The 27,086-nt window shown below is 34.1% G+C and overlaps 1 protein-coding gene across 1 annotated transcript; it reads left to right on the top strand.

Annotated features, from left to right (window-relative positions):
* Positions 1–97: 97 nt before the first annotated feature.
* LOC145330115 (sphingomyelin phosphodiesterase-like) lies at positions 98–26,355 on the top strand. Its single transcript, XM_080174704.1, has 23 exons — positions 98–198; positions 1,016–1,085; positions 2,412–2,458; positions 3,584–3,659; positions 4,244–4,284; positions 5,013–5,148; positions 5,405–5,509; positions 6,441–6,515; positions 6,776–6,860; positions 7,221–7,306; positions 7,648–7,725; positions 8,123–8,204; positions 9,507–9,602; positions 14,196–14,301; positions 15,229–15,308; positions 16,110–16,178; positions 22,665–22,798; positions 23,379–23,439; positions 23,684–23,783; positions 24,404–24,445; positions 25,026–25,088; positions 25,791–25,838; positions 26,246–26,355. The coding sequence occupies exons 1-23, from the start codon at positions 127–129 to the stop codon at positions 26,303–26,305; spliced, it is 1,812 nt and encodes a 603-aa protein (XP_080030830.1). The 5' UTR covers positions 98–126; the 3' UTR covers positions 26,306–26,355.
* Positions 26,356–27,086: the final 731 nt, after the last annotated feature.

Genomic DNA, 27,086 nt, shown 5'->3' with positions numbered 1-27,086 from the left:
AACCTAAATTGACGACAAATTCTCCCCTGTCATTATATCCACGTATTCTATATCCATTTTTACAACATTATTATTTTAGCTCACAGCAATTAAAAAATAAAAATATTTTTTTTAGTAGGTTTCAGAATGTGGGGTGGACGGCTACTGGTCCTGTTTAGCTGCTTGGCTGCTGGGGCGCTGGCATCAAACAGTTTTGACGTATGTTTTATAGCTGTGGTGTAGCTGCGCTTTTTAAAAGCAAAGCTTTTTAACATAGAAGCAATTTATGTAATTTCCATATGGCTTCGAAACCGATTAATATCCGCTTCAGTAGAACTGGTTCTCAGCTATACTAAAAAATTGTATTAAAGACAATTTTCTATAAACTTTTTGTGGCTAAAAATCTTAAACATGCCACATAGTAAGGAAAATCCACACTTGAAAAATCAAACCTTTGTCTTTCATAGCCACTGAAAAATAATATTTGTGTTATATTTTGTACAGACGGACAGACTTTTATCAAAGGGGGACTGTTCTATTAGAATTAGACACCATTAAAAGTTATTCGATGACATATAGGCTATAAGGACGGGATACACCATGAGATCTTAATTGGTGAATTTCTGATTCAAATCCTGTTTAATTGCTGGTCATTATTATATTGTCACAAGCCCAAAAAACGAACCTAGCAAAAGTGTCGGACTGATTATGACGTAAAAAAATAATTAGCCAATGAAAGGCCACTATAAATTTTACCATTGGTCAATAATGGCCTCTCATTGGCTATTTTTTTCACGTCATAATCAGTCCGAGCTATTACTAGGTCCCCAAAAACAACCAACCCTATGATTGCACGACCTTTGTCTGTAGTCCTCATTGTGCATGTTAATGAAGCATTCCCCCTTTTAACTTCTTTAGCTATGACACGGCGTCGAGACGAGATTCGAACCTATCACCTTCCCGAAAACCCGCGAATTTACAATTACGGGTTTTTGAATATCATTATACGAAATTAACAATAAATTTCATTGAATAGGATAGACTCCGAGATGCAATATGGTCCATTGTCCAGAATCCAAAATCAGTTAATCTTACCACTTTCCCAGGTATATCCATATATAAAGTAACAGGATCTCTGTGAGTGTGTGTGTCTGTCTGTCTATATGTAGCAGAAACAAAGATCTCAATATCTCAATATCCATATTCTGTCTGTATGTACCAAAGGATCTCGCCAACAACTATACCGATATGGTTCTCCTTAAAAATGTAGCTTCTCATAGGTCCTGGGAAGGTTTATATCTATTTTAGGGTAGGGAACCACCACCCTCCCGAGAGAAATTGCCCCTGCCAGAAACAATACCTCCCTCCATAAAAATAAAATTTTTATTTTTTTCTCAAACTAAAATCAATAGGGGTGATTTGGGGGTCAACCTCCCAACCAAAAAATCTCCCCCCCCCCCCTAATTTTTTTCTTTTCTAAAATATAAAATTCGATTATTTAATTCAACTCCCTCTATCCTCAAATGACTTATAGGCCTCTAGGGGCGAAGCAATTAGTCCTTATATAAAAGTGACAGGATCTTTTTTACTTTTCCTTTTCAACTACAAAAGTGTAGCGGTCGTTTTTACCTGTTCTCCAACTTCACCTTAGGTGCCCCTAGCAGCCTCTATCATTGGGCAAAACCGCTATAGCCAAGTTCAAAAGCTAGAATATTAAAATAATGAACCTAGTAAAAGTGTCTGACTCTGATTATGACGTAAAAAATTTAGCCAATGAGAGGACACTATAAATTTTACCATTGGTCACTTACAGTGTATACTGGCCTCTCATTGGCTATTTTTTTTACGTCATAATCAGAGTCAGACACTTTTACTAGGTTCAAAACATAAGGAAAAAGGATAAGAGGATGAATACTCACCCCTTTTTCATGGTAAAATACTACTTCCCCATCCCTAAATTTAGAAGCAGACGAAAATCAAAAACCGCCCAGGGCTTTTTGTAAGTCAATCATAAATAATAATGTGAATAAAAAGAAAAGCGATATTTAGCAAACAGCCGTGGGCGGTCAGAATCAGCTGAATGTTCATTATGAAAAAAATTTCCCCCTTTTTAGAAATAGAAGGATTCATCTTTCATGAACAAATTTTTTTAAATAAAAATAAAATTCTATGTAATTTTTAATTAAAACATTAAAACGAAAATATCTAATCTAATATTCTTGCCCTAAATATGGAAATAGTAAAAAGTAAAAAAATATTTTTTTAAATAATTTTTAATCCTCCCATTTGAAAAGTAGTGGAATAGCAATAAATTTTAGCGCGGCAACAGGGCTAAGTAGGCCTCTAGGCCCACTGCCTATTTTCGTCTTCTAGTTGCTTCGATTCCTCTCTTTTATTTTTTTCTCTATGGTTCAAAATAATCTTAAATTTAGAGGAGTTGAATGCTTTGAAGCCTTTTGCCAGACATCTTAACATGAAGGTATTTTCTCGTTTTCATTCGAATCCGGTGGATAGGAACCGGTTCTCATCAATACGAAAAAACTATGTCTAGCATCGTATTATATCCAGCTTTCTACGAATATAAAAATGTACAATCATAAGATTAAAACCAGTTTTTTAGTCGGTGCCTTCGACACCTCGGGGCTAAAAAAAACTAGTTGTTATTGTACATTCTATATCCGCGGAAAGCCGTTTATAATACGATGCGAGAAATAACTATTATTATTATCAGGGACAAGGATTCTGTGATTCTGAAAAACAGTTTCAAGTGAAAATTTTTCCACAGCAATCTATCTCCTCCCCCCCCCACTTCTTAACTTCTTTCTTTGTAGTTACACAAAACAAGCTTTACGCCAAGTGACGTACCACAAAATATCCAAATTTTCAGCAAATGCAAATGGATATACTTTGCTGAATCATAGCCCCTGATTAAATGTTGCGAAGCTTCTCTGTTTTGCTTCAATGAATCGCTGAAAAATGTCATGTATGACGTCATAAAACCACGTCTAAATCTATTTTTAGGGGTTCCTTTACAACTTCTCATCTCATTATTCCTTTTTAGACGTATTTTTATGACGTCACACATGACACTTTCCAACGCCATGTTTCAGTCTTATATATTAAAATCTTCATTTTATAGAAGGCATTGTTTCCTTGTTCCATAAAGAATAAATGGACTGTGAATGTGGATAGTAAATAATCCCCCCCCCCCCCCCCTACACAAACTTAATTTTAAAGAATTTTATCACAAGACTTAGATAAACAAAAATAATAAATTCAATAAAAGAAACTCGCTTATGATAATGTACCTTAAAACATAAGTCCAAAAATCTGATGAAAAGGATAATTATATCATACTAAAAAAGTTAAAAAATCAGCATGTTTTCAATGAACGTACGGACAATCTGGTAACAATTATAGAGCTGCTACGCTTTCTAAATCAGTCCTTGCTGTTATAGAAATCATTATGCAAAGTTTTAAATTGATAGGACAATTCTGACATGTCTAAACTAATGAAAAGAGCTATCTGTTTCGAACAGACGGACATACCCTTCGCTTTTACCAAATCTTACAAGCAAATGAAACATTGAATGTACTTATTTAGGAGCCTAAGGAAGTCCCACGTGAAGTGAAGGACCTAATCTGCAGTGCTTGTATTGTTGGAGTTGAGGCTATTGTAGGTAACTAGTAACCCACCGTCAAGGATGTCCAATCTTTTTTATTTGTAACTATACAAAGTGTCTCAAAAATCAGCCATGTGATGTCATAAAAAATGATGGAGATGAGAGGAGAAGTGGTAAAGAAAACCCCAAAAAAAGACATGGATAACTCTTCATTTTTATGACGTCACATGGCTATTTTTGTTGAGACACATTGAAAAGATACTTTTATTTGAGGGGGGGGGGGATAAAAACTTCAATAGTAAAATGGGGTAATATTTATATCATATTGAGGTATTGATTTCACCCATTTACCCCCCCCCCCCCGGCCCCCCCCCCCTTCGACATACCTGTTTACTGTGACATTAGTGTAATTGGTCACATATCCGCAATACAGCTATCGACGAGGTGTTGGGATTAGGTATGTTAAATCAGGCACATGACATTCATAGTATGAATTGGGGAAATACCTTGGCTCTTAAACAGGCTCAAATTATTCTTATGCTTTTCAGATGGTTGGTTGTTGTCCATAGGAGCCTCATCACATTCCAGGAGTCATTTTAGAAACTATAGTTTTCATTAAATAACTTTTTACCCTTTTTCAGATTTGTTTCTTCTTGGCTACGATATTGTTTCAATTGAAGAGGTAAGACAAACGAACATTAACCCTTGTAAAGTGTCAGAACTGAATAAGCAGAACATAAATTTGTATATGTCTAAACAAAATTGTAAGTAAATTTGTTGCAAAACTGCTTAAATACAGGATAATGTTTAAGGATAAAAAATCTACCAAAATGAAACAATATCTTATGTTAAAAACCCTTTTATGATTTTATTTAATTTTAGTACATTTTTCATGCGATTTTGGAGGATTTCGAGTGAGCCAATTTTTTTTTAAAGAATCCACCTCTGGATACTGTTTAAGGACATAATTACATTTTAGGACTTGTTTATAGAGGTGCTTAGATTATAATATTTTACCTTGTTGAAATAGGAATCAGTAATCCAAAAATCAGATGAATAGGATATATACATCAAATAAAAAGTTGTTGTCAAAGTAGTCAATAATCATCATTTTTAAACAATTCTAACTTGTCTAAACTAACGAAAAAAGCTAACTGTTACGAACGAACGGACCGGCAGACCTACCCTAATTATAGAAAAAGCTTCGCCTTAAAAAATCATAATAGAAGCTTGGCTGTGGTTAAACTTGATCATTCTTATTTGATTTGTGCAGAGGTGTATTTTTTATCCATTTCTGTCGTCTTCGTTCAATCAATCAGTGACATTAAGTATTTGGAGCGTCTTCACTTAATGTCACTGATTGATTGAACAAAGACGACATTAATAGATATAAAAACGCACTGTGCTCAGGTGGCCCTGATAGTGTGTGACCTGTTCAACATCGAGGACCATGACGTGTGTGACGGAGCTATTCACAACTATGGGCCACAGCTGGAGTATATCCTAGAGAACAGACGTCTTACTGGCCAGCATGCTTGTGCTATAGGTATACTTTCAAACTGCTCTATGATAAAACAAGGATTACAACATCCTTAAAGTCGAAGCTCTAAACATCCTATCATTCCTAAATTAAAGAAAAGGTCTAACTATCATGTACGGACATACATACACTCATTTAGAAAGCTTCCTTTTTTAAACTTTGTAAAATAGCAGACGACCTACGCTTTAGATGGACATACAGACTTTGTTCTACTTTTTATTATAGGTAGATAGATAAATAATTTGTATTGTTACTTATCCAGTATTGGGAGATGGATGCGGAGATACTGAAGGAGTTAACAGCTGGACAGTTGACCTACCCAGTGATCCTAAACCAGATGTCCAGCCACCTATGCCTCCTAGCCTAGGTAAATAGCTGGATAGTTGACCTACACAGTGATCCTAAACCAGATGTCCAGCCACCTTTGCCTCCTAGCCCAGGTAAACAGCTGGATAATTGACCTACCCAGTGATCCTAAACCTGATGTATGACCACATATGCCTCCTAGCCCACGTAAACAGCTGGATAGTTGACATTTCCAGTGATCTTAAATTAGATGTACAGCCACCTATGCCTTCTAGCTCAGAAAAAAAGCTGGGTAGTTGACCTACCCAGTGATCCTAAACCAGATGTGCAGCCACCTATGCCTTAGCCCAGGTAAACAGCTGGGTAATTGACCTACCCAGTTATCCTAAACCTGATGTATGACCACGTATGCCTCCTAGCCCACGTAAACAGCTGGATAGTTGACATATCCAGTGATCTTAAATTAGATGTACAGCCACCTATGCCTCCTAGCCCAGGTAAACAGCTGGATAGTTGATCTACACAGTGATCCTAAACCAGATGTACATCCACCTATGCCTCCTATCTCAGGTAAACAGTTTGATAGTTGACCTACCCAGTGATACTAAACCAGATGTACAGCCACCTATGCCTCCTAGCTCAGGTAAACAGCTGGATAGTTGACCTACCCAGTGATCCTAAACCAGATGTCCAGCCACCTATGTATCCTAGCACAGGTAAACACCTGGATAGTTGACCTACCCAGTGATCCTAAACCTAAAATACTGTCACCTATGCCTTCTAGCCCAGGTAAACACCTGGATAGTTGATCTACACAGTGATTCTAAACCTAACATACAGCCACCTATGCTTCCTAGCCCAGGTAAACAGCTGGATAGATGACTTACCCAGTTATAATAAACCTGACATACAGCCACCTATTCTTCCTAGCCCAGGTAAACAGCTGGATAGTTGACCTAACTAGTGATATTAGTCAAATGTATTATTTTTAGATTCCCCCACAATGAAGATCCTCCAAATTTCCGATGTTCATCTTGACCTGAGCTACACCATTGGTTCCAATGCAGGTCACAGTGGGGTCAAAGCATTAAAAAATATTTTAAAAATCCAATCTTTTATTTTGTTTTAGTCCAGATATGTTGTTTAAATTGAGTTGTAATTTGAAACTTCAAAATTATTCCTACTGCTGCTATTTTTGGTGGTTGATAACATAGACTTGCATGGTTAGGACTTTAGAAAAGGTTTTGAAAATAAATCTCCATTGTCTTCTAAATAATAGACTACACATTTTCATTCTGTTTATTACACTATTGAACCCACTGTGCAGGTTGCGACCTGCCCAACTGTTGTATGAATGTTACCGGCCTCCCAGATGTTCCTGAAGATGCTGCCCAATACTGGGGGGATTACAGGTATGATAAATCTATAAATATAGATGTATAACCAGATAACTGGCTGGATTCTTCTGTTGTAGACCTGTTTCGTCTGCTAGCATATTGCTTCCTGCTCTTTTGTAGCAAATTGGCTGTGTTAGTATTCCCGACGTTATTAGTTGATTTTCAAAGAACCAATTAAAAGTTGGCACAGGGTCTTCAGGGTGGGGACATATATTAAACCCCATCCCCCTCTATTGTTTTACACTAATAAAGGTATGATTGACATTTAATTGTAAATTTTAATTTTTAAGGGGGAGTTGACACCTCTCAACAAACCCCTACAGCACGCCACTAATTCTGATCTAATTTTAGGTTTAAAACTTGACCATATTTTAGATGTGATTTACCAGCATGGACATTCAAGAAAATCGCCGCCCAGATTAAAGAAAGACACCCCGATATTGATTACATTATTATGACAGGTAAGAATTTTTCAATAGAAAAATTTATATTTTCAGTATAGCTTTTAAACCGATTGATATCCGCTGGATTAGAACCGTTTCTAAGCCATTCTGAAAAATCATTTAAATCATCGTATTACAGACATTTTCCATGAGCATCAAAATAGAAATAATAAAGATAATACTAGTTTCTTAACACGGGCCTTCGGCCCCTTAGATCTAACAAAACTGGCTTTAATCTTATGATTTGTAATTTTAATATTCGTTGACAGCTGCCAGTAATACGATGCAATAAATAACTATTCTACATAATATTATTCTCTAATGTGATTAACTCATTTGATTTTTTTGTTTATTTTAAGGAGATTATCCCGCCCATGATGTGTGGATTCAATCCAGACAGAATAATCTTGCACACACCAAGACTGTTGTTGATACAGGTCGCTTAAATAGTTTTGCGCAATTTTATCAAATCGCAGATTTTCCAGTATTGCTTAGAAATCAATTAGAACCGGTTCTGAGTCATACTGAATCAACATGTATATCATTGTATTAAACACTATTTTCCATGAATATTAAAATAAAAATCACAAAATCAGTTTTTGTTAGCCCAGGCCTTCGGCCCCTAGTGGCAAACAAAACTGGTTTAATTTTTGTAATTTTTCATTTCGATATCGGTGGAAAGCTGTCTACAATATAATGAAATTAATAACTTTTCCTACTTTTTTTTTTCAAAATTAAAGACTTTATTTTCTTGGCCATGTCCAATAAAACTTTTAAGGATGGCTGTACTTTCTATAAAATCTTTCAAGCTAACTAATTAGAATTTTTGTTAAGTAAATGAGTTTTTCTCTGGAACCCCAATCTATCCTTCCATGGGCAATCATGAATCTTTCCCCTGCAACAGTTATCCCACAAGGTAAAATATAATCTAATCATTTCCAGCATGGCTTCAAAACCGATTAATATCTTGAATAAATAACCTTGATTTTAGTAATGTGAATGGACCAGATAATCCTGAATAAATAACAATGGTTTTAGTAATGTGGATGGACCAGATAATTTTGAATAAATAACCTTGATTTTAGTAATGTGAGTGGACCAGATAATCCTGAATTAATAACCTTGAATTTAGTAATGTGAATGAACTAGATTATTCTGAATAAATAACCTTGATTTTAGTAATGTGAATGGCCCAGATAATCCTGAATAAATAACCTTGATTTTAGTAATGTGAATGGGCCAGATAATCCTGAATAAATAACCTTGATTTTAGTAATGTGAATGGATCAGATAATCCTGAATAAATAACCTTGATTTTAGAAATGTGAATGGACCAGATAATATTGTATAAATAACCTTGATTTTAATAATGTGAATGTACTTGATAATCCTGAATAAATAACCTTGACTTTAGTAATGTGAATGGACCTGATAATCCTAAATAAATAACCTTGAATTTAAATATGTGAATGGATCAGATAATCCTGAATAAATAACCTTGATTTTATTGATTTGAATGGATCAGATAATCCTGAATAAATAACTTTGATTTTAGTAATGTGAATGTACTATATAATCCTGAATAAATAACCTTGATTTTAGTGATGTTAATGGACCTGATAATCCTGAATAAATAACCTTGATTTTAGTAATGTATTGTTAATGGCCCAGATAATCTTGAATAAATAACCTTGATTTTAGTAATGTAAATGGACTAGATAATCCTGAATAAATAACCTTCATTTTAGTAATGTGAATGGACCAGATAATTCTAAATAAATAACCTTGATTTTAGTAATGTGAATGTACCAGATAATCCTGAATAAATAAACTTGATTTTAGTAACGTGAATGGCCCATATAATCCTGAATAAATAACTTTGATTTTAGTAATGTGAATGGCCCAGATAATCCTGAATAAATAACCTTGATTTTAGTAATGTTAATGGCCCAGATGATCCTGAATAAATAAACTTGATTTTAGTAATGTGAATGGCCCATATAATCCTGAATAAATAACCTTGATTTTAGTAATGTGAATGGCCCAGATAATCCTGAATAAATAACCTTGATTTTAGTAATGTTAATGGCCCAGATAATCCTGAATAGATAACCTTGATTTTAGTAATGTGAATGGCCCAGATAATCCTGAATAAATAACCTTGATTTTAGTAATGTGAATGGCCCAGATAATCCTGAATAAATAACCTTGATTTTAGTAATGTGAATGGCCCAGATAATCCTGAATGGTTGTACAACACCCTGGCTGAATATTTCTCTGATTGGCTCCCCCAAGAACAGCTTGACCAATTCAGGTGAAAATTTATTATCTTGTTGGTTGGGTCGTTTTTTATCGCTTTCTGCAGATATTTAAATGAAAAAATATAAGATTTAAACCAATTTTGTTAGCCCCGAGAATGTAAATGTAAACAAAGATCAGCTGATTGCATACATGGTACTGGTACGTGATTGCCGCGTAGACTTATGATAATTTTAAAGCAAAAAGTATCCTTATTAGATCTTTTCATGAAAATACCTATCCTCGAATTTCATTCTTCTGCTAACCTAAAAAGTTACTTTAGGGGCCTAGAAATACATGTACAAAATTTCAACTCTTTATCTCTACTGGTGACCTAGCGCCAGGCATGTAAAATATCAACAGATAACGGTAGCACGGCGGTTTTAACAATATCTCAGTAATGTGCAGGTTTTAAGCTCTTCTGCATATTTCAATTTAAACACATAAAGCCAAAGATACTATATCCAAAAAATCTTTTGTCAAAGTCTACTCTACACCTAGCGCCAGTCAGTTTTCTAAAATCATGCATTTTATACCTGTGAAAAATGAAATCGCCAGCGCTAGGTGTAGAGTAGACTTTGACAAAAGATTTTTGGGATATCATAAATTAGGCCTTACGTGTTTAAGTTGAAATATGCAGAACACCTAAATTTACCTTCCAAGCCATTCTCTATGCATTTTAATTTTTTTTATGAAATAACGGGATTTCAAAACTGCCTTTTGAAAAGGCCTAAAAAATATCTTTTTTTGTCCATTTTTTCACTGTTTATAGTTACAACTTATTAAGATATTATTCTCAGTTAAAAAAAAATTGGCGCTTCCAGCACCAAAACCAGCAAAAACAGGCAGTTAAACTTCTGTACCCCTACTTAACCCCCTAACAGACCCCCCCCTCTATCTCGGCTCCTGTTACAGATAGAGACGTAAAACTTTTTTCTGGTGGTTATGTGTATTTTTAGAGAAAATTACTTTTCTAGTCATAGCGGTCAGACCGCTCCTTATCCGCTTTTTAGCAGCCAGCCGCTAAATATTAAAACTGCTGTAGAGCAGCCAATATTAAAGCTAAGAAAACCAAATTTTATGACGAACTATTATTTTTTATAACAAAAAAATACCTTTTCTGACCATCGCCGAATAACGACAAATAACGGAAACCGCCAATTTTGGCGGTAAAATGGCGGTTGGTGGCGCTAAATAATATTTTTATCTGTTTATAGTTACAATTTATTAAGATATTATTCTCAGTTAAAAAAAATTTGCGCTTCCAGCACCAAAACCGGCAAAAACAGGCAGTTAAACTTCTGTACCCCTACTTAACCCCCTAACAGACCCCCCCCCCCCCTCTATCTTGGCTCCTGTTACAGATAGAGACGTAATACTTTTTTCTGGTGGTTCATGTTTATTTTTAGAGAAAATTACTTTTTCTAGTCATAGCGGTCAGACTGCTCCTTATCCGCTTTTTAGCAGCCAGCCACTAAATATTAAAACTGCTGTAGAGCAGCCAATTTTAAAGCTAAGAAAACCAAATTTTACGACGAACTATTATTTTTTATAATAAAAAAATACCTTTCCTGACCATCGCCAAAAAACGACAAATAACGGAAACCGCCAATTTTGGCAGTAAAATGGCGGTTGGCGGCGCTAATTAATATTTTTATCTAAGATAACCAAATTTTATGATGAACTATTATTTTTTATAACTACATAAGTTTTGTTGTCCCTCATTTTTATATTATTTGTCAAAATTTATTCAGAAGGTACCATGTGATCAATCATATATATTTATTCATACTTTTCTACACTTTTTGTGTGTCAAATCAGATTGATTCCTAGATTTTCAAGTTCTTGGGAAGGTGGTGTTACCCTCCCCCAAATTAGTTATAAACCTTCCAAGGACCTAAGAGAAGCTACCCTGTTATGGGGAACCATATCAGTTCAGCAGTTAGTGAGATCCTTCAGTACAGAGAGACATAAAAACAGACATCCTGTTATCCCCCCTAAATAAAATATCCTTCCCCCCCCCTGCCTAATAAACACATTGGACGTCCTTGAAGGGGAGAATGGTAATATTACTACAATTATTTTTTACACTATATCAATATTAAATATTTTACAAAAGTTTATATAAAGACAACCATAGACACAATTTTTCTCACTATCACTGATTATAAACTTTTTTTTGTTAGATACTATAAAAATAGGTCCTTCACTTCTTCACTTATTGTATCCACCTTTCAACTAAAATCAGAAGACATTTCTAAAATCATTTTATGCATACTAGCACATAAGAATCACCAGCAACTTCGTTTTCTGTCCATGATCCAGAATCTTTCTATCAACAGTTAAATTTTGAAAATAGATCTTGCATTTGAAAAGGAAAATAAGAAAGATAATATGTAATAGGATAGAAAAGATCATCTTGATGTTTTTAATAATTAAATTTGTATATTTTGATTTTGTTTTTAACCCTTTGTAGACAAATTAATAATGTTTCTAGGATCATGGAAAGAAAACAAAGTCATTCCTAAATTAGGACAGAAGTCACCTTCCTAGGAAGGACATAAGTAGCCTTCCTTATGTGAGAATTTGTTAGATGAAGGGAATAACATGCCTCCCTTAAAAAGATTTTGCAAGATTGAGGACATAAGCAGCCTCCCTTCACCTCACAAAACCTAGCTTTTTGATCCTTCACATAGCAAAATCTTGCATAAAATTGTTTTTTGGTCCATCACATAGCAAAATATTGGAAAACTTAGCTTTTCTGTCCTTCACATAGCTAATTCTTGCAAAACATAGCAAATTCTTACAAAACATAGCAAATTCTTGCAAAACATAGCAAATTCTTACAAAACATAGCAAATTCTTGCAAAACATAGCAAATTTTTGCAAAACTTAGAAAATTCTTGAAAAACTTAGCTTTTTTGTTCTTCACATAGCTAATTCTTGCAAAACATAGCAAATTTTTGCAAAAAAATAGCAAATTCTTACAAAACATAGCACATTCTTGCAAACATTTTGTAAGAATTTGCTATGTTTTGTAAGAATTTGCTATGTTTTGTAAGAGTTTGCTATGTTTTGCAAGAATTAGCTATGTGAAAGACAGAAAAGCTAAGTTTTCAAGAATTTTCTATGTTTTGTAAGAATTTGCTATGTTTTGCAAGAATTTGCTATGTTTTGTAAGAATTAGCTATGTTTTGCAAGAATTTGCTATGTTTTGTAAGAATTTGCTATGTTTTGAAAGAATTTGCTATGTTTTGTAAGAATTTGCTATTTTTTGCAAGAATTAGCTATGTAAAGGACAATAAAGCTGAGTTTTCCAAGAATTTGCTATGTTTTGCAAGAATTTGCTATTTTTTGCAAGAATTTGCTATGTTTTGCAAGAATTTGCTATGTTTTGCAAGAATTTGCTATGTTTTGCAAGAATTTGCAAGAATTTGCTATGTTTTGTAAGAATAATAGTTCGTCATAAAATTTGGTTTTCTTAGCTTTAAAATTGGCTGCTCTACAGCAGTTTTAATATTTAGCCGCTGGCCGCTAAAAAGCGGATAAGGAGCAATCTGACCGCTATGACTAGAAAAATAATTTTCTCTAAAAATACACATAACCACCAGAAAAAAGTTTTACGTCTCTAACTGTAACAGGAGCCGAGATAGAGGGGGGGGTCTGTTAGGGGGTTAAGTAGGGGTACAGAAGTTTAACTGCCTGTTTTTGCCGGTTTTGGTGTTGCAAGCACCAATTTTTTTTTAACTGAGAATAATATCTTAATAAGTTGTAACTATAAACAGTGAAAAAATGGACAAAAAAAGATATTTTTTAGGCCTTTTCAAAAGGCAGTTTTGAAATCCCGTTATTTCATAAAAAAATTTAAAATGCATAGAGAATGGCTTGGAAGGTGAATTGAGGTGTTCTGCATATTTCAACTTAAACACATAAGGCCTAAGATATGATATCCCAAAAATCTTTTGTCAAAGTCTACTCTACACCTAGCGCTGGCGATTTCATTTTTCACAGGTATAAAATGCATGATTTTAGAAAACTGACTGGCGCTAGGTGTAGAGTAGACTTTGACAAAAGATTTTTTGGATATAATATCTTTGGCCTTATGTGTTTAAATTGAAATATGCAGAAGAGCTTAAAACCTGCACATTACTGAGATATTGTTAAAACCGCCGTGCTACCGTTATCTGTTGATATTTTACATGCCTGGCGCTAGGTCGCCAGTAGAGATAAAGAGCTGAAATTTTGTACATGTATTTCTAGGCCCCTAAAGTAACTTTTTAGGTTAGCAGAAGAATGAAATTCGAGAAAGGGTATTTTCATGAAAAGATCTATTATATATAAGTAAGTAAGTGTTTACCGAAGAATCTTTGTAACCGCTGAATCGTTATGGATCTCCTTTTCAATGTAGCTTCTTATATATCCTGGTAAAGTTTATAACTATGTTGGGGGAGGGTACCACCACCTTCCCAAGAGAAATAGCCCCTAGAAGGAATGTACCCCCTAGAAATAATTTTAAAAAAAATGAATTAAAATTTGGAGGTCAAACTCAAAGAGAGGCCTCTAGGGGCGTAACCGCTGCTAGTATCTATATTTATGATTTTGTTTTCAGGATTGATGGATTTTACAGTATTGAAGTTAGCCCTGAGTTGAAATTGATTGGAGTAAACTCCAACATGTGTCTCACATACAACTTCTTCTTGTTTCTGGAATGGCAGGTAATAGTTATTTATTGCATCGTATTATAGAGAGCTTTCCGTAGATAGTAAGGCTGAGAACCGGTCTTAATCCAGCGGATATTAATCGGTTTCTAAGACATACTGGAAATATTATGAATTTGTCATGTTCCCCCAAACCACTCCTCAATTAAAAAAAGAAGAAATGAAATGCCAGAGAGGGAGGGGACGTTAGACAAAAGATTTGACCGGTGCCCAAAGTTATATAACCACGTTCTCTTATTCGTTGGCTTAAAAACTTTGGGTATTCTTATTGAATATTGAATGGTTGCTTTCAAACTAGAAGTGTCCAAACTTTTAATCAATAAGTTTAATCTACTACAGAAGGGGTAAATTTGTTTATCATACTTGACTTAAAAATATTTTTTTGGGGGGGGTATGGTATTTTTTTTATGTGTCTGTTTCTTACTTTGTTTCAGGTTAAGTTAGGTTAAATTGGGTACAGGATGGCCCAGCATGGCAATAGAACCGCACGAACAGATGCTGTAAGTTTAGAGCCTCCCGTAGAGGTTAGATATAGGAAACCTAACACCTCCTTTATATTTACAGATCATTTAAAAAATAAAGAGATGGCTTCTTCTGTACTCGATAGACCCCATGGAGGAAAGCATTGTTTAGCTTATTTAGTAGATGTGTTAAGAGCCCTAGCAAAATTGGGGATAGATGTCACAGCTTTTGGCCTACCCATTTTATGGACGTCATAATAAAGAGAAAGGAAAGGGGAAAGAACCCCCTTAGAAGAGAGATGGGGTATATGGTATTTCTTGACGTCAATAGAATAGGTAAGCCAAAAGCAGTGACACCTATCCCCATTTTGCTAGGGCACAATAGACAGTTACGCCTATCTATCAACATCTCAGCAGATAGGTATACCTAACTATTAACAATATAACCTGATTAATTTGCAAGGACCCTGGAGCAGAATTGGCTTGGCTGGTTCAGGAACTCTTGGCTTCAGAACAAAAAGGGCAAAAAGTTCATCTTCTTAGGTAAGTCTTTTTTTTTAAAGTAACAGGATTTCTATGAGTCAGTATCTTTGTTTGTATAGAATGATATAGTTAACCACTGGACCTATATTGTTCTTCTCTTAGAGGTTCCGGGAAGGTTTATAACTATTTTTTTGAAAGGTGAACGACCACTCTACCAACAGAAATTAAATTGAAAGTGGGGGAATGTAGGCCTCTAGGGGCGTAGATGCTAGTAAATAAATAAAAATTTAGGTTTCTTATCTACTTTTGAGTGTTTGACTTTTGTGACTGATTAGAGTATATGACCTAGATTTACTCAGCTGCCAAGTTTGGAACCGCTAGTAGGGATGAAACAGTAGTAAAATTTGGAGCCGCAGCCGCTTTTGTCCATGGCATTTACAGCCGCAGTCTTCTTAGCTAAGAAGACCCAAGCCGAAAATACCGCCAGACGGCCTAAATTTTGCAGTGCGGCTGCCAAGCCCTACAAAATTATCCCTTCTTTTGATTGAATTGATGGAAAGGTTTTGGAACTGCTATTTTGTACCAACTTCAAAATTATTAAAAGTCTCCAAAGGTTATCATAAAACTTTGGGGACCCGTATGAATTGAAGTCCATTAATATTCCCTGGTCATAATAATAGTAGTACAGATTTTGGGATCATGGAAAGAAAATTAAGTAGCAGATTTCGTCGTATTTTCATAGCTTTAATCGTTAAAAATTACCCAACCTAACCTAAAATAACCCACCAAATGCTACTGTGAAAATACGACGAAACCCGCTACTTCGTTTCTTTTCCATAATTCAAAATTTTTGTGTTTTAGCCATGTTCCTCCCGGTAACGATGATTGTCTCGGATCTTGGGGTAGAGAATTCTCCAAAATTATCAGCAGGTAAAATAAATATAGAAAGTCTATATGGACATTGGACAATTTATTATATAAACCAAAAGGAACAATTCAAACACATTGTTGGGTAGTACGTGTACACATTTTCTTACAAAAGAGTATTTATTACATTTTTGGTAACTTAAATTTTTCTCATATGTACAGATTAGATCTTTTCATGAAAATACCCTTTTTCGAATTTCAATCTTCTGCTAACCTAAAAAGTTACTTTAGGGGCCTAGAAATATATGTACAAAATTTCAGCTCTCTATCTCTTCTGGCGACCTAGCGCCAGGCATGTAAAATATCAACAGATAACGGTAGCACGGCGGTTTTAACAATATCTCAGTAATGTGCAGGTTTTCAGCTCTTCTGCATATTTCAATTTAAACACATAAGGCCAAAGATATTATATCCAAAAAATCTTTTGTCAAAGTCTACTCTAGACCTAGCGCCAGTCAGTTTTCTAAAATCATGCATTTTATACCTGTGAAAAATGAAATCGCCAGCGCTAGGTGTAGAGTAGACTTTGACAAAAGATTTTTGGGATATCATATCTCAGGCCTTATGTGTTTAAGTTGAAATATGCAGAACACCTAAATTCACCTTCCAAGCCATTCTCTAAGCATTTAAATTTTTTTTTTGAAATAACGGGATTTCAAAACTGCCTTTTGAAAAGGCCTAAAAAATATCTTTTTTTGTCCCTTTTTTCACTGTATATAGTTACAACATATTAAGATATTATTTTGAGGTAAAAAAAAATTGGCGCTTCCAGCACCAAAACCGGCAAAAACAGGCAGTTAAACTTCTGAACCCCTACTTAATCCCCTGACAGACCCCCCCTCTATCTCAGCTCCTGTTACAGATAGAGACGTAAAACTTTTTTCTGGTTGTTCATGTGTATTTTTAGAGAATTACTTTTTCTAGTCATAGCGGTCAGACCGCTCCTTATCCGCTTTTTAGCGGCCAGCCGCTAAATATTAAAAAAGCTGTAGAGCGGCCAATTTTAAAGCTAGGAAAACCAAATTTTATGACGAGCAATTATTTTTCATAACAAAAAAATGCTTTTTCTGACCATCGCCAAAAAATGACAAATAACGGAAACTGCCAATTTCGGCGGTAAAAAAGGGTTGGCGGCGCTAGTTTTATCTGTTTATGATCACAATAAAGACTACATACAAAAATTGGCTGGTCTAGAGCTGTTTTAGAATTCCGCTACTGGCAGCTTAAAAATGGCAAAACTACAGGTAGGAAATAAAAAATCAGTTAAAAATCGGTCAAGGATACTAGCACATAAGAATCTAACTTCGTTTTCTTTCAATGATCCAGAATTTGCTATGAACAGTTAAATTTTGAAAATACATCTTGTATTTGAAAAGGAAAATAAGAAAGATAATATGTAATAGGATGGAAAAGATCATATTGATGTTTTTAATAATTATGGAGATGCGACATCCAAATTTCAAAATTCTTTGAACGTACGAACAAGACTCTTAAAGAAATGCTTCGCATCTAGTCCACTTACTTATATTCTCTATAAATTTAACACCATATAAAACTTTGATCTAAATAATGATTGACAAGCCATAGTAATTATCGCGTGCACCTCAGGCACAAGACACAATTACTCTGGTCAGCCCTTTTATGTATTTTTATGCATTTATTAGTCTATTCTTACCAATATAATACCATATATGGGTAATACTAGCCTAATCATGGTAATCTGTATGTGATTGAATATTGTTATATGCTTATATAAAACATCATATCTATTGTTAAAGTAATCATGTAACCATTATGTAATACTAAGTATACCTATGGCCATAGCTTCATTTACGTCACAAGTTTAACATACAAACACTTTATTAAACAGACAAGGACAATTTTGGCGGTAAAACGGCAGTTGGTGGCGCCAATTAATATTTTTATCTGTTTATGATCACAATAAAAGACTACACACAAAAATTGGCTGGTCTAGAGCTGTTTTAGAATTCCGCTACTGGCAGCTTAAAAACAGCAAAACTACAGGTAGGAAATAAAAAATCAGTTAAAAATCGGTCAAGGATACTAGCACATAAGAATCTAACTTCGTTTTCTTTCCATGATCCAGAATTTTCTATGAACAGTTAAATTTTGAAAATACATCTTGCATTTGAAAAGGAAAATAAGAAAGATAATATGTAATAGGATGGAAAAGATTAAGGTCTGGAAAGGGTCAAGAGAGTTAATTGTTTAAACTAATGTAATAGATTTTTATTTTAGTCAGATGCTAGACGCAGACAATTAAAAAAAATTAACATTTAGAAATATTATCAATTTGTCTACAAAGGGTTAACAACAAAATCAAAATATAAAAATCTAATTGGTAGTGCTAATGGGGCGCTTGTCCAATATTATGGCATGGAGATCGCTCTTCTATGAGTACTACTTAAATCCTACTTTTACTGCAATACACATAGACATTCTCATCGTCGGCTCATTAGTGTAGAATGCTTTTCCTTTTATTCTTACAAGTATAATACGAATTTGGTTGAACCCGTGGTAGTTCAACAAATACCCACGCGAAGTATTATATTGCTTTAAGCTAAGAATAAATGGCTGGTTAGGATGTTCGATCTATATCATATAAGTATATTAAGCACTTAAGAAGGAAGATGGTTTTATAAAGTGTATTTACATTACAAGTGAATCAGTTAAGTATGAAATATTTACAGGATAGGAGATAATAAACATAAGTAGTGTAGGACATAAAAGTGCCCTAAGTCCAAAGCATTCAATTGTGCATAGTGTTGGATCTCTAACATAAGACCTAGGCACAATTCATTCTAAGTACTAAGGGACCTAAATTTAAACTACAATGCATGCTAAATTAACTAAGATCATTACCTTTCAGCCAGGAGAACTTGATAGTTCGAGAGTCAATGAATAACTGAGATATTTTAAGAGGTGCAAGTTATAACAACAACTATTTACCAGGATCTAAGTCCTTGTCTGTTTAATAAAGTGTTTGTATGTTAAACTTGTGACGTAAATGAAGCTATGGCTATAGGTATACTTAGTATTACATAATGGTTACATGATTACTTTAACAATAGATATGATGTTTTATATAAGCATATAACAATATTCAATCACATACAGATTACCATGATTAGGCTAGTATTACCCATATATGGTATTATATTGGTAAGAATAGACTAATAAATGCATAAAAATACATAAAAAGTGACTAAGGGCTGACCAGAGTAATTGTGTCTTGTGCCTGAGGTGCGCGCGATAATTACTATGGCTTGTCCAGGGATAAGGGATAAGAAACCTGGCCATAAATTAGGTCTCGGCCTGGTTTTGAAAGGGATCATGCAACTTTTACCATTTGCCTAATTTAATGACCTTACTGGCGGACGGCTCATATTGGCTGCCGCTCTAAACCAATAGTGTTCTGTGATTTGGGCTTGTTTTGTATCAACCAATCACCAACGGAAATTTTAGAAGCAGACAATTCTAGAAAAAATAATGATTTCGTCTGCTGCGAAAAAATAAATATAAATGGTGTTAGATCACATTAGTTTAATTATTAAATCTGCTTAGAGTTAAACATTAAAAAAGGGCCATATAGAAAAAAGAAAAATAACGGGATTATTTTTTTGGAAAGAAGGTAGCTACGAATTTTCATTTGGTAGTTTATAAATTAGATGTTGTATTTTGAATTTTAAAAATTTTGTACGGAATTGATACAACACCTTAACCCTAATTTTTGTACAATACAACACAGTACAGATATATCATTACATTATAGTATCCAAAGAACTTGATAGAATGTTACCCAAGTGCATATTTATTTATTTATTTTGAATTTTAATTAGCAATGAAATTTTCAAATAAAATTTTTACTCATTAATAAAAATGCTAATAATACAAACTAAAATCTGTCAAGGGAAACCCAACGATAGCTTTCTGACAGTTCAAATTACCAAAGTAAAAGATAAAAAATTTTGGGAGAAAAAAAACTTCATTTTAACAAAAGCCATTAATATATAGGTTTATAAAAAGTTATGTTTTTTACTTTAAACTAGCTACCTGAATTTGATTCTATACTTTATCTACACACACACACACAGCTTTTTTATTAGCATTTAGGACGAACCACTGCGTCATCCCAAAACTGGTTTATTAGGCCTAGGCTTGAAATAGGCCTGAAATAATATTTTCCTACGTTTTCCATCCCTTATCCCTGGGCTTGTCAATCATTATTTAGATCAAAGTTTTATATGGTGTTAAATTTATAGAGAATATAAGTAAGTGGACTAGATGCGAAGCATTTCTTTAAGAGTCTTGTTCGTACGTTCAAAGAATTTTGAAATTTGGATGTCACATCTCCATAATTATTAAAAACATCAATATGATCTTTTCCATCCTATTACATATTATCTTTCTTATTTTCCTTTTCAAATGCAAGGTGTATTTTCAAAATTTAACTGTTCATAGTAAATTCTGGATCATGGAAAGAAAACGAAGTTAGATTCTTATGTGCTAGTATCCTTGACCGATTTTTAACTGATTTTTTATTTCCTACCTGTAGTTTTGCCATTTTTACGTCTCTATCTGTAACAGGAGCCGAAATAGAGGGGGGTCTGTTATGGGGTTAAGTAGGGATACAGAAGTTTAACTGCCTGTTTTTGCCGGTTTGGGTGCTGGAAGCGCCAATTTTTTTTTAACTGAGAATAATATCTTAATAAGTTGTAACTATAAACAGATAAAAATATTATTTAGCGCCGCCAACCGCCGTTTTACTGCCAAAATTAGCGGTTTCCCTCATTTGTCGTTTTTTGGCGATGGGCCGAAAAGGTATTTTTTTATTATAAAAAATAATAGTTTGTCATAAAATTTGGTTTTCTTAGCTTTAAAATTGGCCGCTCTACAGCTGTTTTAATATTTAGCGGCTGGCTGCTAAAAATTGGATAAGTAGCGGTCAGACCGCTATGACTAGAAAAAGTAATTCTCTAAAAATACACATGAACAACCAGAAAAAAGTTTTACGCCTCTATCTGTAACAGGAGCCGAGATAGAGGGGGGGTCTGTCATGGGGTTAAGTAGGGGTTCAGAAGTTTAACTGCCTGTTTTGGTGCTGGAAGCGCCAATTTTTTTTTAACTGAGAATAATATCTTAATATGTTGTAACTATACACAGTGAAAAAAGGGACAAAAAAAGATATTTTTTATGCCTTTTCAAAAGGTAGTTTTGAAATCCCGTTATTTCAAAAAAAAATTAAAATGCTTAGAGAATGGCTTGGTAGGTGAATTTAGGTGTTCTGCATATTTCAACTTAAACACATAAGGCCTAAGATATGATATCCCAAAAATCTTTTGTCAAAGTCTACTCTACACCTAGCGCTGGCGATTTCATTTTTCACAGGTATAAAATGCATGATTTTAGAAAACTGACTGGCGCTAGGTCTAGAGTAGACTTTGACAAAAGATTTTTTGGATATAATATCTTTGGCCTTATGTGTTTAAATTGAAATATGCAGAAGAGCTGAAAACCTGCACATTACTGAGATATTGTTAAAACCGCCGTGCTACCGTTATCTGTTGATATTTTACATGCCTGGCGCTAGGTCGCCAGTAGAGATAGAGAGCTGAAATTTTGTACATATATTTCTAGGCCCCTAAAGTAACTTTTTAGGTTAGCAGAAGATTGAAATTCGAAAAAGGGTATTTTCATGAAAAGATCTAGTACAGATATTTTTGCACTATTATGTTGGCACCAATAGATGTATTATTACTTGGATCATACACTAGATTTTCACAGGGAGTATGGGAGGGGACAATGGTTCGAATATTCAATTTTTAGGAGTCTCAGACTTTGGGTATTGGTTTAAAGGGAACGTGCAAGAATTTAGAAGGTTCTGACTGACTTTGAGTACTAGCGCATCAAATGCGCTAACTCGCAACGTTAGTTTTGAATATAGCAGACGAGTATCAATAAACTTAATTTGTTATGAGATGGCTGGCTTTAACAATTTTTATTCTCCAAAAAATATAATTTCATAGATGAAAACTTTATTGTGATATTTATGTAATTAACAATCTAAGAACCATTACAATTTTTCTAGTAATTAATTACAGAATGGTTATGTCAGTCTGATGTGCTGGTAATCTAATTTTCAAATTAACTTTTTTTCTTGGAACTTTTTTCTTATTTTATAGTTTTCTAAATTTTATTAACACACCCTTTAAAATTTCCTAACATTTCCTGGATAAATCTGGATTTCATGGTCTTTCAGCAAAATCTCTTAATTGCCCATTATTCCCTCCCATACTCTCTGAGATTTTCATGTTACTTGAAATAGTGAAATACGCAGCAGGCTTAATAACGATTCAACCCTTCACCCCCTCTTACTGGATGGACAAATTGATTAATAAGTTAAATAGTAGCAACCCTGTTGTTTTAATATCTACCTATATTTTAACCCATATTTGCATCCATGTTTAGATTTGAGGGCACGGTGATGGCCCAGTTCTATGGACACACCCACAATGACGAGTTCATGGTGTTCTACGACACGGAGGACCCGAGCAGGGCCGTCAACTTTGGATTTATTGCCCCCAGTGTCACCACTTATACAAGTAACTTGCTTTTAACACCCAGCTAAACTACAAGACTGAAGAGGGTGCAGTGTCCACCGAAATATATTTCAATAAATAACTAAGAAGTATCAAAGACTTTTTCACTCAGTGAATTTATCATATTAGATTTTTAGATTATACAATAGTCCCCAAAGTTTTATAATAGCGTTTTATTATACATTAGTTTTAATAACTTTGTGGACTTTAATCGAATTTTGATTGGCTTGTTTCTTAAGTTAAGTGTCACAACGTTTTAAACACTAATTGTAATGTATAGGAGAAGAAAATTTTGTGTATCCATATTGGAGATATACATCATTCTATCAGCCATTGTCTTATCCCTTTATATCCCTGAAATTATAGTTCAACTGTTATATAATTTAGAATTGTCCAAAAGGCCGTTTGTCCGTTTCACTTAACATAAATGAAGATTTCTCAAATCTTAAAAAGGATAGATGTTTATTTTGAGAGTAACTTATTTTGCCTTTTTAAATTTGTACAACCTTTACATAGCTATTAGTCCGTTACCACTATTTTCTTACATATTAGATACTACAGATATCGGAAATATCTATTTTAGATTTGAACCCAGCCTATAGAGTTTACACAATTGATGGTGGCTATGAAGGAGCTTCTTATAGGTACAAAAACACTAAAAAAATTATCTTATCAAAATAAGTTAAAAAGTTTTTATGCTTGTCTGCACTTATAAGATCTCTTAAATACATTGAACCACTAAAGAATGTCCAAAAATTTGTAAAAGCGCAAAAATAAACTGTAGTCGTTTTTCCTTCAATTAAACTATTCAAAGTTGAACTAAATATTTACTATAGATTTCAATGAAACGCAGATGATATAAGTATACTTTACATAATGTACATTTAGAGTATTGGAAAGTGAAACATATGTTTTCAACATGGCCGCCGCAAATATGGCGGGAGAGGATTCTGATCCAGAGTGGTACAAACTGTACACTGCAACACAGGTAAAAATTCAACATGGCTGCTGCAACTATGGCGGTAGAAGATTTGGATAGTGTACAAACTGTACACTTTAACACAGGTAAAAAATTCAAAATGGCCGCTGCTAATTTGGCGGGAGAATATTCTGATCCAGAATGGCACAAACTGTACACTTCAACACAGGTACAAAATTCAAAATGGCTGCCTTAATACGAAGGGAGAAGATTTGAATAGTGGTACAAACTGTACACTGCAACACAGGTAATGGAAATTAAAATATAATTTTGGGAGGGCGGTTGCAGTCTACCCCTAAATAGTTTTAAACCTTCCCCGGACCTATGGAAAGCTCCTTTGTAAAGGGAATCTATATCGGTTCAGTTGGATGTTACAAACAGACAGGCAGACATCCTGTGCTTTAAAATCAGGATAAATAAATATGTGTAATAAAAATATACAATCAAAGGCTATTGTAAAGTCAAACCGAAAGAAATAGAAATTATTAATCCATAACTAAAGGAATTTTTTTCTTTTTACAAATTGATTATTTTTTAACATGTAATTTAAATTGATATGACTTTTTTTGTCATTTAGACTAAAGACTCTTGTTTAACTCCAGTGAATTGATAAACTTGTTATCTTTAAGGACCTTGGTATGGAAAACCTGTTTCCACAATCTTGGGACAAGGAAAGCATAACTGCTCCTGCATTAATTAATCATCTAGTATCGTAATTCTATTGTTGAAATTTTCTGGATGAATCATCTGGTGGGAAGAGACATTGGACTGTAAATTAAGCCATAGCAGCAGTTATTTTTTATTATTTCTTTTCTAGGGTTCTTTTCTTTTGGGGAGGGTGGTGGTATCCTCCCCCTAAATAGTTGTAAACCTTTACAGGACCCATGGGAAGCTATATTTTAAACATGTTGATTTGGCGTTCTCCTCTTTTTTTTATAAATATAATCATTCAGTATGGTTTTTGGAATACTGATTCCTAGGACAACAAAGTACAATGCTATAAGCGTAGCATCTCTATAAACATGTCCTAAAAATGTAAGTATGCCCTTAAACATTATCCTGTATTTAAGCAGTTTTTCAAAAAAATTGCTTAACATTTTGTTACTACTTTTATACATTTATATTCCGATTATTCAGTTCTGACACTCTACAAGTGTTAATGTTCCTTTGTCCTCCGCTTAGCTTTTATGGATGTTGTCATCCTTGTTTTCATAAAAACGACGCACGGTTATGCTTATTTGCAACAAATAGTTGGTGAGAGATATGGCCATGGATGATGAATTGTATGCCAGGTTTCTCAGGTTCTACGTACAGGTAACTAAATGACCGAAAGAACGTGTCCTAACTTTTGTGATTTTAAAAAAAGGATAGCTAGTCAGTGCTTTTAGTAATAGAATTTAGAAATGCAATCGGTATTCTTTGTAGACCATTTATTTGAGTTGGTTTTAAGAATTGAGAAAATTGCCATTATGAACAAAAATTGTAAGATCTTTGATTTGACACCTTACTTTTTGAATTCTGTTGAGTAATTATTGAAAAAATCTGTTTTGTTGAACCCCGTTTAATCAAAACTTTGGGAGCTCGTCACGAATGAATTTAAAAAAATCACTAAAGTTAGGACACGTTCTTTTATTTAAAGACGAAATTCCCAAAAAGCTTCTTTACAATCAGAGTCTGTCGAAACGACCGCTGCTGTTATGAATAAGAATGAGTTATTACAGAATTACGATTGTACAATTTTATATCCGCGGAAAGCTGTTTATAATACGATGCGATAAAAACTATCACCACACGTTCTTTACTACGCTTTATGCAAGACCGAAATATCTATAACTTCAACCGTTAAACAATAGTTTTTATGCAGGTTTTAAGCTATTTATCAGCAAATGAAAAATTGGTACAAAAGATAGTTTCATATTTTTTTATATTAATTTTTGATTAACAAGTATTGAATGTTTGAAAGAACTTCCATAAGTAATAAGTATAAACCACGTAATGAGCCTCATTTGTTTCTAGGATATGAAACAAAAGCTGAGATCTAAGTATGACATTCTATGCTCTTTGGTAAGTAAATAATCTTATTTTTATAACGATTATGATCAGTAACCCTTTTTGAAAGAAAAATTTAGCGAGAAAATAAATACAAGAGCATTTAGTTCTCTAATTGTATGGATAAAAGTTATATTACTCTACAAAAACGTGAAATATAACACATCAGCTACGCTACTTTTGTAAGTTTTATCGTCCTTGTTTAAAAATGGATATAGAATATACAAGGACATTACGACAGGGGAAAAAATTTCGTTGCTCTTAATGAAATTACTTATTGGTCAGTTCGTTTATTCAGTAGAAGGTAAAGGGGGGGGGGGGTAAAGAGGTTGGAATGGGTCGTTATTATAGCCAGCTACAAGTTTTACTTTATTAGAATAATGTGGTGTAACGTCCAAGCAATAATAAATCGACTTATTTAGGTGACAACAAGCAACTTGGACAAGTCTAAATGTGAGGAAATTCTTGGCCCCGCTCCTTAAAATGACTTTGTAATTGTTAATTTAATGCCTAATAAAATTTCGAACAGCAATTATAGTTATTGATCGCATCGTATTACAAACAGCTTTTCGCGGATGTTAAATAAAAAGTTATAGGATTAAAACCTAAGGGTCTGAAGGCCCGGGACTACAAAACTGGTACCTATTAACTTTATGATTTTTATTTTGAAATTTGTCAAGCCCTAAACCCTCTCTTTTTTGTCAAATTAAAACAAAGGGGGTTAGTTTTTTTCCCCTATATAACGTTGAAACCCTAACTTTGCATGACTACTCAATGTCCAATATAACCTAATCTGACATTTTACCATTACCTCGTAAGAGCGGGATTCTCATTCGATTTAAGTGATCATCTAGAGAATCAAGAGCATCATCCACGTGTAATGGGATGCGATACTCCAACACTCGAGGATATTATGTGAAGTAACATCCATCAGACAACCACCCCAGTGATTGCACGACCTTTGTCTAAGAAGTCATAACTGTGCATGGTAGTGAGTTACACCTGTTTATGGGCCAAGACATTCTCCCTACACTTACTATTTATGTCGCGCATCTGATATAGCAGCAGTAGGAACCAATTTTAACGTCTTTAATTTTGACGCGGTGTCGGCCCGAGATTCGAACCTCTCAACTCCCAGCGACGAGTGGCTGCGCTACGTGACCTAATCTGACATAAGGTACAATCGAAAAACTACCCAAACTGTTAAAATCTTAAATTAATCCAAATCCATTTCTGAAATCATCGGATATAATATAGTTATCG

The sequence above is a fragment of the Acartia tonsa genome, chromosome 10 (genome assembly GCF_053477335.1).
Source record: "Acartia tonsa isolate MP-2025a chromosome 10, ASM5347733v1, whole genome shotgun sequence".
NCBI lineage: Eukaryota > Metazoa > Arthropoda > Copepoda > Calanoida > Acartiidae > Acartia > Acartia tonsa.
The sequence above is the reverse complement of the archived record's forward strand: the minus strand, read 5'-3'. Positions and strand labels throughout refer to the sequence as shown.